The sequence below is a fragment of the Podarcis melisellensis genome (assembly GCF_964234715.1).
Source record: "Podarcis melisellensis genome assembly, chromosome: 14".
Lineage (NCBI taxonomy): Eukaryota > Metazoa > Chordata > Lepidosauria > Squamata > Lacertidae > Podarcis > Podarcis melisellensis.
Window position 1 is genome coordinate 9,683,245 of NC_138546.1, and position 14,897 is coordinate 9,698,141.

General features: G+C 39.2%; 1 protein-coding gene across 3 annotated transcripts in view; it reads left to right on the forward strand.

Moving 5' to 3' along the window:
• USP22 (ubiquitin specific peptidase 22) overlaps window positions 1-14,897 on the forward strand; it is a 107,658-nt gene that overhangs the window by 32,986 nt on the left and 59,775 nt on the right. Inside the window, exons 2-4 of one of the 3 annotated variants that reach the window (XM_081889224.1) lie at window positions 556-628; window positions 11,707-11,820; window positions 12,316-12,360. In XM_081889224.1, coding sequence (XP_081745350.1) covers window positions 11,742-11,820; window positions 12,316-12,360 — 124 coding nt within the window. In that variant the 5' untranslated portion in view covers window positions 556-628; window positions 11,707-11,741. The remainder of the gene's footprint in view (window positions 1-555; window positions 629-11,706; window positions 11,821-12,315; window positions 12,361-14,897) is intronic. The other 2 variants (XM_081889222.1, XM_081889223.1) reach the window with 2 other exon arrangements.

A 14,897-nucleotide genomic window follows, 5' to 3' on the forward strand; every position in this document is an offset into this window, starting at 1 on the left:
CTGGTAATTTACAGTCTGAAGTTACCCTATAATTATGGCCTTGATTAATTGAGACTAGCTAAAAATAAATAAGTCAAACACACAAACATACATATATATATAGAGAGAGAAAAAAACTAACTGCTTTCTAGTTAGTGGAAAGGAGAGTGGTATTTATGTTTTTCATTTTATTATGATGCAAAGCTCATTTGTAATCATGAAAGATGTTGGTGTACCTGAGTGTTACAGTTACAAAGCTGATCTCTTGATTTTAACAGAAAATGTCGGACACTTAATTCCATTGGATCTTGATATCTTTTAAATTTTATAATTTCCTGCCTAAAATCAAATGGTCTTTGGTGGTTTATCCTGGAAAACCTTCATTTTTAAAATGCTTAAATCCCTTTTATTTATAAAGAAGTACTAACATGTTCTCAGTTCACCTAGCGGGACTTCCAGTTAGGCCTGCATTAATGTATGAGCTCTGTATTTGTGACTTGGATAGACAACCTCCTTGAAGGTGTTTTTGAGTGTTTTTAAAAATGAATTTTGATTGTCATGTATTTACTTCGTTAGTTAAAAACTTTCCATCTACTGCCTCACCTTCCCAGACTTGTCAGATGCTCAGCCTGGTAGGAGTCAGCAAACAGTATGTCATATTATCTTATCAATGTCTATGCAAATGCCCTATTATTTAAATAATTATTACATATAGTACTTCTTACTCTTACTATACATCTTGAAAAGGCTTAACTGAAACCACAAAGCTTGAATTACCTGTTCACTTAATTATCAATGCATAAAGTCAGACATTTTGCCCACATTTTGTGCATGGTTGCATGCATGCCATATCCTTTCTAAAGTACATTAGTTTTCAAACTTTTGATACTGAAGGAACTCCTAGTGATCCAGGCACCAGCTGAGATATTCTCAAGGACAAATTACAGTATCCAAATTAGCTGGGAACAATTGCTTGGTTGCAGTCCTCTGTCTTGAGACCCCTAAGAACTCCTGCCAGTTAGAGAATACAGGAAAATATTGGGAAAGGACCATAGCTCAGCAGTAGAGGATTTGCTTTGCATGCAGAAGGTCCTTGGTTCAGTTCCTGGCATCTCCAGGGAAGATTGGGAGAGGCCCTGTCAGAAACCCTGAAGAGCTGCTACCAGCCAGTACTAGATGAACTTAAGGGTCTGATTTGGTATAAGGCAGCTTCTTATGTTCTACATACTGGTCTAGAAAGAGCATGATCGGATCCAGTATACGGGAGCTTCATATATATCAAATGCAGTCAACTTGTAGTGGTTTGGAAAATAGCATGGGAGTTGTCACAATGAAACCACAACAGGAGGGCCAGAATTCTTAAAAGTTATGTGTGTGATTCTTTTCACCAGCTAAGGAGTTTTTTCAGTTGCAGGAATTAGGAACAGGCAGACCAGAGTGCACCTACCTGTTCTGGGAATGCTCGGGGAAGGGGTTCCCAGTGTTGCTTCATGATTATAATTTTTTACAGTGCTGCTGTTACCTTAAATGGGATCTTGCAGGCCCATTAGCCAGTGGCTCACCTTCTTGACCTATACTCTGAGGGTAACATGTGGGTTTCAGTGTGAGAAAAATGAGGCTATTGCATGATCAGAGAAATCTTACTTGAATAAGTTCAAGTTCATTTTAAATTAGCATAAATTTACATATCATTAACAGAAGTTTTGAAGAAAGGAAGCATACTTTTAAAAAAGATATTGTATATCACAGCAGACATACATCTTGGCAAAGGCATTCCTTCTTGCGTGAGAGTGAGGGGTGAGTGCCTCTTAAGATGGTCCTTGCCACCTACAGGGTTTTTTTTAAGAAATACTTTTTACAAATGTAATGATTATTATTTAGTTGCTTGACAAATTGGTGGTGCCAACATACAGCAGCAAAGTGTGGGGATGCTTAGATCTGCAACCAAGTGGAATAAGAGTGACATACCTGTAACTTTTTGGGGGGAGAGGAGTATTGGAGGTAAAGGAAGCTATCCAATGGGAACTGGCCGTTAGCTTAAGAAAAATGGGAGAGAATGAGAGATAAAGTGTGTGGTCTAATTAATTGCTACAATTAATTGCCTGGGATCTACTGTATATGGTAGTAATATGGTTTAAATTTTTTATGCTTAAATTTAGAGTGCATCTAAGTCTTAAAACTTATTCTAAAAATTCCTTCTGGCCAAGGTTACGAGTGGGGAAACTCTTTTAATGTGTGCTAGTCCTGAAATGTTAGATGAAAATATTCTTAACAGCAGTGCATGAAACAACACCGTTGGAATGCCATTTGATCACCCCCCAAAAAACATGTTACATGCATACACATCTCAAAATGAACTGAAATTATTTTTGAAGCACTTAGTGACTTTGCTGAGCTTACATCAGTCTCCATGGAGACGAGCAGAACCTGAAGCTCCAGATAGCAAATTGTGAAGCTTTAGCAGAAGCAGCTACATATATGCTGCAGAATGATGTATTTGCATGTACTAGGGGTGAAATCCACCCACAGCGTGTAACCCCTGAGCTTGAGGACAAGTTTCCCTTCCCATTCAGTATTATGCATCTCACTACTTTTCTCCAAAATGGAGATATAGTTAGAACTCTCTAACACCTTGATTTCTATGGCCTTTAAAAGCAACCTAAATTTGTCCTGTGTGTATAAGTCAGAACGGAGGTGCATATAGGAAGAACTGTGCCAAAGCATCTGTTACTGTTCCTCCTGGGCAGAAAGAACTTGGTGCCGTTTGCTGGTGCATATGCTTTGTAGGAGGTGAGTTGGTGGGTGGAGCTAGTCCACCCCCAAGCCCTTGATCAGTTCAAAATACGACTCTTGATTGAAAAAAGAAGGCAAGTTGCTGACAAGGTAATTATAGGCTTCTGTATTCTACAGTGAGACCCCCGCCTGTGGCAGTCCTCTTCTTTGTGAGTCTCATTTTGTAGCCCTTGGCCTGCTGGACCACATTGCAATATTAATTCCTTGGATTTTCAAAGGCATAGCAGATAGAGGCAAAATCTTTGTTTTCTGAGAAGGAATGCATGTTTGATAGGACTGAAAAGATGGTCTCCACTCCAGCCACCTGCTACTTCTTCAGTGATGGTGGACAACTGGAGTGCTCCTTGAGCCGGGTTTACTGTGTACCGGATTTGCTATGCAGAAAATATCATAAATTAGGATCAAAATGGGAGTATGGAATCCTCATGCTTTGCATGCAGAATTCTCTAATTCAGTCCCTGCTATCTCCAGAATAGTAAGTGGTGTGAGAGGCTTCTCTCCAAGACCCTGGAGAACTGCTGGGCTAGGTTGAAAAACAGAATAGAATAGCTTTTGACTCAAGAGTTAGAAACAATAGAACTGGCTCCTGTTAGTTTCAGCTCCATAGTAATTGTCCTATGAACTGCCCATAATGGCTAAATGGGATAAGAGACAACAAAAACTAATAACAGGGTATTTTACTTTGAATGTAGTCAAGGTGAATTAGTCATTAAAAATAACCAACTGAGATGAAATTCTGCAGGAGGTTCATGTTTTCTTTCTCTTCCTTTTTCTCTACATAGACTGCAAAGTGCCGCAAGACCTATATAAGAGCTGCTGCCAAGATGCATGTTGTTTTTGTAAATATAGTGATTTGTGCATCTGTGCTTAATTTCTGAGCCATAGTGAGATCAATTCTATTGTATGGGAGGGTGAAAGTGGATATTCCAGTGTAGTTAACATATACATTTGTAAATAAGCAAATAATGAGTTTCTGGGTGCATCTGGAACCATAGATGGCTGAGAGAAGCAGAAGCAGAAATCGTAAATTAGTTCAACTTTCTGGGGGGGGGGGTACTATGTTACATTTTCCAGAGGAACTGAAAGTCTGCAGCAATCAGTATTATGGACAAGGCAGTATTGTGATCTTTAAACACCTCCAGTTTCTTTCTGTGGAGATTGACACTGCAGACCTCTTCTTTTTCAAATACCTTTTAATCAGGTTTGTATTACTCACTTGGAAAGAGTTGGTTCTGATGTAGGTGACCCTCCCCCCAAAGAAGTGCACTGACTTCAAGGAATTTGAAGGACTTTAGGCATCCATTTGTTAACCTGTGGACTCTTGATCACAAAGGAATGCCTTTCTCCAGGTCCCTTTGTAGCTACCTGTCTGATCCTAGAAGACCGGTCACAGATACGTTTCTTATGTACCTCTTTGCCTCTGCATGCCTGGTAGGACTTAGTCACTTGCCATCTTTCACAGGATGGCTTTAAATCTTTCTGTTCAGACTGATGAATTGTTGCTGCTGTTTCTGATTCATTCTTGGTGGAGCGACTGCTGGGGTGATTATAAATGGTTAGGTACATTTTTCTGGGGGAGGGACCATGGCAGACGGAAGGTTTTTTGTTGGCTCCCAATGGAGATAGCAGCATGGTGTTTGATGATAGCCAGATACAAGTTTTGCTGTCAGCTTTCACTTCCACAAAGAAGTTGAAATGAAGGGATTGCCCCTCTTGTTTGCTTGAAAATTTGCTCTTCGCACTTTAGAGAGACTGTTGGAGGGTTGTTTTCCTGCCCTGTGGGTTCAGTGCCTGGAAGCCACCATCTTACCCAAACCCCACCCTGCAGCCCTAATATGGGCACTGCGACTGCAAATGCATCACTTTCTTAATCATCTTTGGAACAGGATAACTTACAACCTAAAAGAGTTTCTGCGTCTGTTAGTGAGAATCGCCACCTGGTGAGTTAACTACCTTCCATAATAAAAGAAGGAGAGGGAAAGAAAGCTACTGCTTATGGCATTGAGTAAAAGTGACAAAAAGCTGGATTTATGGTGTGAAATGAGAAAGTTTTAAATGGACAAGGGGAATCTCTGTGAAGCTTTAAGTGGATTATTTTTCATTTTCATTTTTTATTTGAAGAAAGTGTGTTTAAGAAATTGAAAATTAGTTTGCCAACTGACACTATATCCATGGAAATGGAATTAACCTTGTGATGCTGCTGAAGTGATGGGAGCCATTAAGGGACAGAAGTCCTAATAACTTCAGTGAAGCAGGAAAATAGCCTCCCCATTCAGAATAAGAAGAAAATAAGAAAAAAAGGCAGAAGGGGGGAAAAGAGGTAGAAAATAGGAGATCTTCAGGGTCCTTGCTTACTGTGGATGTTCTTAAGCAGATGATGACAGAGCAAACAATGTCTCTTAATGAAACAATATAGGCTTTGGGGTGGGGGGAATAGATAAAAAATTGACAAGACTAAAAGAACAGTCAATGAAGTGAGGAATGAAATTAAACCAGAGATGAATGAAATGGAAAATGGAATCAGATATGACATAGAGGCTTTAGATGACAAGGAACTGGCAGGACTGAGAGCTGAAACTATGGCAAAACTAGAAGGGACAACTGATGAAATTGAAGAACCCACTATGCATAACTATGAAGTTAAGGATGGAGAAAGATCTGGATAATCTGACATTGATGGAATTGAGAGAGAGAAAGAGTTCAACGTACAATTTAGAGTAATCCCAGTGGATAAAGCTATTAAATCTCTGGGGGAGAAATTTCAGAAAAAGAATGGAAGGACCACAAATGGAACAGTCATTAATAGATAACATGGGGAAAGCATGGCAGATATAACAGGAAATGGGAATTGAAGATACAGAACTGGGTGTGAGCCAATGGATACAGAAAAATTATGGAATATTATCTCAACATTTGATCACAGTGGAGAGACTCTTATATGTGCCAAGAAGGAAACATTTACCATTTAATATGGAGGCATGGTTTCTGAAATTGTTGGAGGCAAAGTTGATACTTTTAATTAGAGAAAAACTATTGCTGACATTGAATATGGAACCCCTTTTGGATTTTTTGTCCGAAAAGGAAAATGGACACAAATATGAACCAACCCGGACCCTGTGGTCATCTGAGGCCCTTCCTTGGGCGCCTTCCCCACGTAAGGTCTGGAGGGTGGCAATGTGGGAACGGGCCTTACGTGCAGTGAAATGCTTTCCTTGAGGAGGCCTGCATGGCACCTTCATTACATATCTTTAGGCACCAGACAAAAATGTTACTTTTCAACCAGGCATGTGGCAGATTCTAGGGCTTTTAAAATGTGTGTGAGAGAGAGAGGGGAGTTAATGGTTCGTTTTGTTTTTGTTTTATTAGGCATTTTGTGTTTTCATTTTGTATTTTTATGTTGTGAAGGGCAGTATACAGCTGATAGATAGATAGATGAACTCTTCTGCCAGAATGCAAGACAGTTAAGGCAGTTTTCAACAGCAGAATCCTGAATCCCGAGGAAACTGCATTCCTATTTCAGATCCACTATCTATGACTGTGTTTGACACCAAATGGTTAGATGTCCTACCACAGTAGCACTTTGCTCTGTTGAAAAGCCAATGTGGTTTAGTGACTGGATGTGGCAAATCCAGGTTCAAATCCCTGTCCAACTATGAAACATCCTAGCAAGGGCACAGCCAGGATTTTTGCTGGAGGGATGGAGCCAAAGTTGTTGAGCCATCCTATAATGGAGTACTTACAATAATTGTGGGGGCCATCCTATAATGGAGTACTTACAATAAGGGGGAAATAAAAATCAGTTCCTAGAGGGAAGGATGAAGTTCAAATTTTTGCCCTCTTTGTAAGAGAGTAGAACAGAATATACAGAAGAACATAAAGTAGAAAAGAACCAATATGTGCTTGTTTGGGGATCACACCCATAACGTACAGGGTCTTTTCTGCTGTGTCCTTGGCTTCTATATATCCCACTACAGGAGCTTATATTACATTGTCTATAGAATGTGCTCACCTAAGCCTTGCAAAAATCTGTCTTGCAGGAGGCACTATAGTCATTTTGAAAATCTGGACCCCTACCCCTTATTTGGGGACATGGGTGGTGCTGTGGGTTAAACCACAGAGCCTAGGGCTTGCCGACCAGAAAGTCAGCGGTTTGAATCCCCGCGACGGGGTGAGCTCCCGTTGCTCGGTCCCTGCTCCTGCCAAACTAGCAGTTCAAAAGCACACAGTACAAGTAGATAAATAAGTACCGCTCCAGCAGGAAGGTAAACGGCGTTTCCATGCGCTGCTCTGGTTTGCCAGAAGTGGCTTAGTCATGCTGGCCACATGACCCGGAAGCTGTACGCCGACTCCCTCGGCCAGTAAAGCGAGATGAGTGCCGCAACCCCAGAGTCATCCACAACTGGACCTAACGCGGTCAGGGATCCCTTTACCTTTTACCCCTCATTTGAAAAAAAAAGTTGGACATTACAGTGCACATTGTTATAGAAGTGGGCCAGCCAACCAAAATATTGGCTGTTATTTCTGAGAGAGGAGCTGAGGCATGAGGAAATTCATGTTGCTAGTCTCGGCCAATAAGTGGCTGGGATAATAGCTGCAGGTACAGCGATGTGTGAGAGCAGATGAGAGGGAATGTGCAGATGCAGCTTGTTAGTGATTGACTTAGCAATATGTATCATGAGCCTCAAAGTTAGACGGGAAAGGGTATTTTGAGATGCCATCTCACTGATTGCTTCCAGGGAATCTGTTAGCAAAGCTGTCTTGTCACATGTACTGCTAATGAAAAAGGTTTCTAAGGCTTGATGAAGGCTTTGGCCTCGTAGTCCCTAAACGTACTTGGGTAAAATCATCTAGCAAAATTGGTGTCAATTCAGAGATATTGAGTACTAAATAGGTCTTAATGGAAGAAGTTCAAGTAATTGCAAGCTAAAAAACAGCCTTTGTTCCACCTTTCCATCTTGTTTTGTTCCAACTTGTTTTGAAAATTCTTCATGAGGCAGGATTATAATAAAATGAGAGCCATAAATATCCAATTTAAAAAAAAAATCTCCACATACTGCATATAACATGTTGGAGGACTTTGTAATAATTGACTCCTGTTTTTAAATTAAAACTAATTGCAGAGGTTTCCTTGATTTAGTATAAAGTTGTAGTATATAATATATAAAGGGCTATGATAATTCACTTGAAAATATCTGACTATTTTAAAATATAACATTCAGATATCACTTTATGAGGCTCCTAACATCCACCCACCCTATTGCTATGGTAACAGTTAATTTGTATCTAACTGTTATATAAGCAAGTACCATATTCTATGCAACAGTTAAAACTGGCATTTTATTTTTTAAATCTACACTGATAATAAGCAAGAATGGTAGGAATAGGAACCTTAGTTTGTAGGTTAGTTACTATAGTCATCTTTTAAGATTAAGATACATAATATCCCTAACTTACTTTGGTTAGACTTATAATGATTACTAATGTTTAGAAGCAACAGCAATGCACACTTGGAATGCCTGTAGTGCTACTTCTTTCAATAGTCTATTTTAAAGATAAAGTTTATGAAAGGTATCTGGCCACCGTTAAAACACAGTGTATTGGCTTTGTTGGAAGAACAGCTTCAAAGCGTGCTTTGGGAAATCTAATTTAAGATATTTTCAGATACTGCTCTGAACCTTCGCATACATTAAGTCCTTCAGAATTCAGGGCTGCTATACCTGAAGATTTGAAATTGGATATTTGTGATTCACATTCTATTTCAAAACAAGATGAGAAAAAAGGAGGTTATAATAGCTTGGACTTGTATCTTGAGGTTCATTTAGCTCTTGTTACGTGCAGGCATTGCATTCAAGTCAACCTGGTTTCTTCTGATGGCGGAGGCTTACTGTACCTCTGGCATGTGTGAATTAGATACAGTGGTACCTCGGTTTACGAACTTAATCCGTTCCGGAAGTCTGCTCTTAAACCAAAGCCGTTCTTAAAGCGAGGCGTGCTTTCCCTAATGAGGCCTCCCGCCACTGGTGCCCTTCCACCGTTCGGCTTCTGTTCGTAGACCGAGGTAAAGTTCGCTAACCGGAATACCTACTTCCGGTTTTGCAGAGTTCGTATACCGAATAGTTCGTTTACAGGGCTGTTTGTCGACCGAGGTACCACTGTATCTGTTTTTAGCCCTGTCAACTTAATTATCAGCTGAGAAATAGGGCATTTATCTGTAAAATGAGACAGAACACACTGGCAGCCACCTGAACCCATGGGAGGTTTGAAATCCTGGTTCTCATCTTTTATGGGTCAGTGTGGCACCAATCTAAGCCAAATTAGGATGTGGAACTGATGCAAGATTTTTTTTATGTGTCTTACATCATTCTGAACTGAAATTTCGTAATGGATTTGTGTATATAATATCTGTAAAAAATGTAAATGGCTTGCGTTGTCTTTATTGGGAAGAGACTGATTTGGCTCTATTTTTGGAGTTCAGTGCATCTTTAGAGGGCAACTTTGGAACCTCCATTTTCAGCAAGAAGTAAGTATTAGCAGATAAAAACCAGCTGATTAATTAGATTTAACCTGTTTTGTATAAGAATGCCCTGAAGTTCATATAAGAACACTAAAGAAGTGTATGACTTCAAGAGCTGTTTGAAGATTGGGATAGCAAAATATTGTTGAGAATCTGATATGATTCACAGAGGAAGTTGCTCCCAGTACCATTCACCACAAGGAAGGAGCTTAAGGTCCAAATAGTTCTCTGTTGCAGAAGATCAGTAATAAAACAGTTCTGGACATACCGGTAGTTTTTAGGCTTTTGCAGATACAGATACATACAAGTACAAAAAATCTCCCTTGCTCCAAATAAACTTACTAATTCAAGACGTAACACCAAGCAAGGAACACCAACAGATTGATGAGTCACAGACTAAGTCTGCTGAACTGATATGCATTAATCACCCCTTTTCATGTCCAGTTACTCTAACTGGGGTCGCTAAGATGGTGTGGCAGGGGGTGCTGGAGGTGTAAATGACTACCAGCCTTTGAGAAGCTGGTATCGCTGGATCAAGTTCATTAATTTTGTTCATTTAATTAAATTAAAGATTTTAAGTTAGAATTTGAACAAATGTGCAGTTGTTACTGTTTTGAATTTAATTGTGTTGTTAATCTTCCTTAGTAGGTCATGCAAACCACTATTTTGAATACAGCTTTTTATAGGGTGGGGTAGGAAGCACTGGGGATGAGTTTATTGGAACCAAGGGGAGCAGTGGCCGAAAATGTTTGGGAACCATTTTCTAGGTGGTGGACGGTTCATTCTGCATTGTTCCAGAAATGTACACCTACATTGTTAGCTGTAAATATTTTATTTACATCTGGGGACATGTGGCCAGATTTAGAATATTTAGAACATTTGGAACAGAGTACAGTGGGCAACAACTCCTCTGGTTGCTATACCCCTCCCCAGACTAAGAGAGAAAGAGAGCACACATTTGAACAAATTATTAGCTTTTCCATAGTGTCTGGATGAAAATCGTATGAAGTGAAGGCCCAAGACAGGTGTTGATCATCATGTGAGCTGCGCACAGGTGGTCTGAAGCGAGCGAGCGAGCTACCACCATTCCTGTGGAGCCTCCTTTTATTGAGACAAACATTTTTGGGCTGTGACCTTTACACATCTTCCGTCCCAAAATCATGGGGTGGTACAAAGTTGTTTTGGCACCTGTTCCACAGTGTCATTTTCCCCTTGCTCAATGTATGATGAATGGAGACAAGCGTCTCATGGAAAAGGGTTATAGACATGACACCGCAAACTGCTGAGATCGCGAAAGGTCAGGCAGAGGTGGAACGATGTACAGACTGCTGTGGCTTGTCTGGGGGGGGGGTTTGCCCCTGCACCCCAAGGTCACACATGCAGGCAGATTGTGGCTGCCTGCTGGTGGGGAAGTGTGCTCCCTCCGGACCCCACTCCGCGATATCCCTACAATCGTATCCAGTAGAATTAAAACGGATCTTCTTGTATTTGCTTGATTTTACATGAGTTTCCCACCCCAAACCACTATCCCTATCAGTGATGGACTGTACAGTAAAAATCACAGACGTAGTACTTGTCAGTACCATAAAAACATTGATCCAAGGCATGGGTGCCCATGGATTCTCTTAAATTTTACATAGGATAACAGCAAAACCACCAGCAAATTGCAGGATACATCTGTTGACACAAGTGACGTAAGATTTAATGGATAAGTGGCTTGGATCCATGTTTTTGCACCATGGCAACTCTGGAAAATAATGAATCTGTGTTTTTTACACTTCAGTCAATGGAGATAGATGTGATTTGTGATTTATTTACCAAATTGATAACCCTTAAAATGTTGAGAGGAATGTGCTGATGTTCATCTTAGAAAAAAAATTCTTTGGGATATAGATTTTTGCCCACTTCAATCTCTCAGGCAGAAGTAGTACAGTAATTCTGTCACTAGCCTAGCTTTGATGCAGCTTTCTATAACTGAACATATTTCATTTTTTATAACACTAGTGGACTGCCTTTTTTATTTGTATCTTAGTCCTTATTAGAGATTTGCCTTAGTCCTTATTAGAGATTTGCCTGTATTTATATTTGAAAAGAAGGAATTTTTATCATGTTGTCCATGTTGAGTTCAAATCTGAGAGTCCATGGCAATGTATAATTTTAACTACCAGGAGAATCTGAGAAATATATTTTAAATGTTCATTCCTTAATTTGTCTGAGAATACTTGTTTGTAGAAAAGGTTGTTGGTGTTAAAAGTGTCATGTGGCATAGTAACATTTGGTATTTTTGTTCTTCCCCCTTTTGAGGTCAGGGGATATGTGTGTAGATGCTATTATGGAAGCCAATGCCTACATTTTTAAATTTTAAATTTTTGTGTGTTTCTCTCTCCAACCCCCTTCCCAACCACCTTATGTTTCTGCAGCCATAGACCTTTTGTATGGGGGTATATACTGCTTTATGTGTCAAGATTACATATACGACAAAGATATGGAACAAATTGCCAAAGAAGAACAACGGAAGGCTTGGAAGCTACAAGGTTTGATTTTATTTAAGTATCTGCTGAAAGAATGCTCGCTTTCATTCTTAGTTATACCTGGCCCTCCCACCCATCAAAAGGTAGAAATCAATAATAGGGAAATGGGGTACCAATGCAAGTTGTAGGAGCAACAAATGTAGATACTATTTATCTTCAGAGGCTAGACTGCTTAACATGCACACCTCATAAAATTTCAGCCAACCTACACTTTTAAAATTTACTTTCAATGAAGTAACCCCTTCTCTTGTGATTGTGCAAAGTTAAGGATAAGATAGAATAAATCTACTTTTAAGCATAGCAGAAAATAAATCTGTTCCCTTCCTACAAAGTGTCACTTCTATCCCTGTGTGATTATCTCATAGAATGTGCCAGCTTTATAAGCACACACTCTGTTTACACATATAGTATGTATATCTGTAACTATTTACACACAAGTATATGTACACACATTTGTTTTGTTATTCAGTTTGCTTTCCCTAATTTTTTCTTTTTTAGCCTTCACCCCAACAATGGTTTCTCACTACCAGTGTACAATGACAGGTAAGAAGTGTGACCTGGCGACGCATTTCACTAACAAGCGTCCCTTTGCTGATTATCTGCCATTTTAAGACAAGAATCATGGTTTACAATGCCGCTTTTTCATTTATAGATTGCTTTCTTGTTATAGAGAATGTGTATCAGGAGGTAAAGGGTGGTAAACCTTTGCATGAACTTTCTATGGTTGACCTACTCCAAAATATTCCTTTCATTTTTTTGAGAGGAAAGCAAAACTAAACATTGTTCTGGCCAAATTGAAACATTTGTAAAAGAACCTCTGTGTCAATCTTCAAAATTATGACTATTAATATTTTGAAGTACTTCAGGCAGAGAAAGTGGGGGGGGAAGTGGTGGATTTGAGAACAAGAAAATCATAGCATACAATGTTTCATGCAAAATTCATTTTAAGGTAACTAACAGTGCTGAAGAATACCCAACAATAAATATTTGTGAAGGTATTTTGAAACCTTGTGTTCTGTGTATGGTAATCAAATGTGTTAATATGTGCTTGTCTTTGGCCCAAGAAGTAATTAAATTGAAAGAGCAAAACAGCTGCACTGGACAAAAAATATAAATTGGTGACTTGTAGTCTGGCATTGATAGCCCAATACAAAACATGCAGCCAGGTCTCATTAATGGTTGTGTGGCATACTTATAGTTGTAAATATTACTTAGAGTTCAGCTGATATCCTTCATGAGTCCCCAGGGTTCTGTGTGTTTAAAAACATATTGCAAAGGAAAGAGAAAATGTTGAGGTATATTGTTTGTTATCATAGTATGGGAACAGCAGGCCAGTGTACCATATTTACGCGAATCTAATGCGCCATTGAATCTAATGCGTACCTCAGTTTTCAAAACCTTGAAGCCAAAAAAGTATTTGTTAGTGCCATCAAATCTAATGCCCACCCTAAATTTTGTGATGTAATTTGGCCATAAAAGTGCACTTTTCATTCAAGCAAATACTGTATTTTTATATTACTGGCTGCACGATGGTATAATAGTATTTTAAGAATTAGAAGTGAAGCACATGAGAATGTAGAATGTTAGTGTAGTGGTAGAGAGTGTGATCTAATCATCTAAGCATAAGACTAGGGCTTCCATTAAGCTGCTGTCTCTCATATTCAACACCTACCTGCAGTATGAGGATAATACTCATCTAATTTAAGGTTGTAATGATAAATTATAGAGGAAGCTTTTTATAGCCCATTAAGACTATTTGTCTAACTAACCCATAAGATGACCCAGTGAGCATCAATGCTTAGGTGGGATTTGAACCTAGGTCTCTCCAATCCAACTCTTCCCCTTTATCCACTATGCTGAACTGGCTTTCCTAATACATTGGAACTGTTTGGAATGCTCACAGAGAGCTCTGTGAATGCTTTGTTACTATTAAGCAGTAAGAGCTGTTCAACAGTGCAGCAGGCTGCCTTGAGGATGATGGCTGTCCTTCAGTGGATGCTAGAGTCTCATCCTGCATTGCAGACCCTGCACTGAGCAGGGGTTTGGATTGGATGTCCTTCAAGGTCCCTTCCAACCCTGATTTTACGTTGCAAAATGACAGTTTTATATTCAAAGTGTGGTGTTTTTATCATTTAGAAGAAAAACCTTAGCTACACACAGTTATCTCTATATTCCTTTTAAATTCTGTAAATTTGTAGAACCAAACCCCGAATGCTTCAGTGGTTAACACTACTAAAAGTCTCTGTCTGAAGCAGCCACTGGCAATTGGAGAGTATTCTTTGATCATTTTTAGTCTGTCAGTTTCTGTGATTCTAGTTTTAGGTTAGTCACTACTGTTGTCATTATATTAATGCACCTAATTTTATGTCACAACAGACCATGTGCTGAAAAAGCAGTTGTATATCTGCTAAAATATTGGCATCAGCATTCTTACCTATTTGAGAGGTACCTTGCTTTGTTTTAAGTGTTTCCCGAGAGAAATAGGAGACCACAAAACTCATTTTCTAAACAAAAAGAACAAAACTCATTTTCTAAAGAGAACTAGAAACCCAAGCTGTTTTGCTCTAAATATTTGTCCATGTAAATAACTGTGTGGTTATTTTTCTGTTACTGAGCTGACCAATTGTTTCTGTTAAGTAATTGGGCACTAATCCACACAAATGTGTATGCCTATTTCTGTTTGATTTGCCCTAATACATGCTTTCCTTACATACTGAATATTTGTTTATAATTTTTGTTCTGAAGCCTCTTTAACAGGCTGTACCAGGTTAACTCCTTCATGCTAACTGTAGCATAACTTAATATTAGATTTATAATGTTTTCAATTAGTTAAAGCAGCATTGGGTTGTGGGAGCAGATGAGTTTCTGTAATATATGTGCTGATGGACAATTTTAAATGCTGTAGTGAAGATGCCAGCAAGAAGCATCTGGCTAAGTAGTTGTGTTGTAGGTACGTATTTGTAATGGTACCTCATTCATCATTGCAAATGCAGACTGTATAATGTACTGAAACACTGTAGCCACCTAGCCCAATATTTCATGGAAATTAGTTTTCCCTTTATTTTTGTGGGTCATATTTA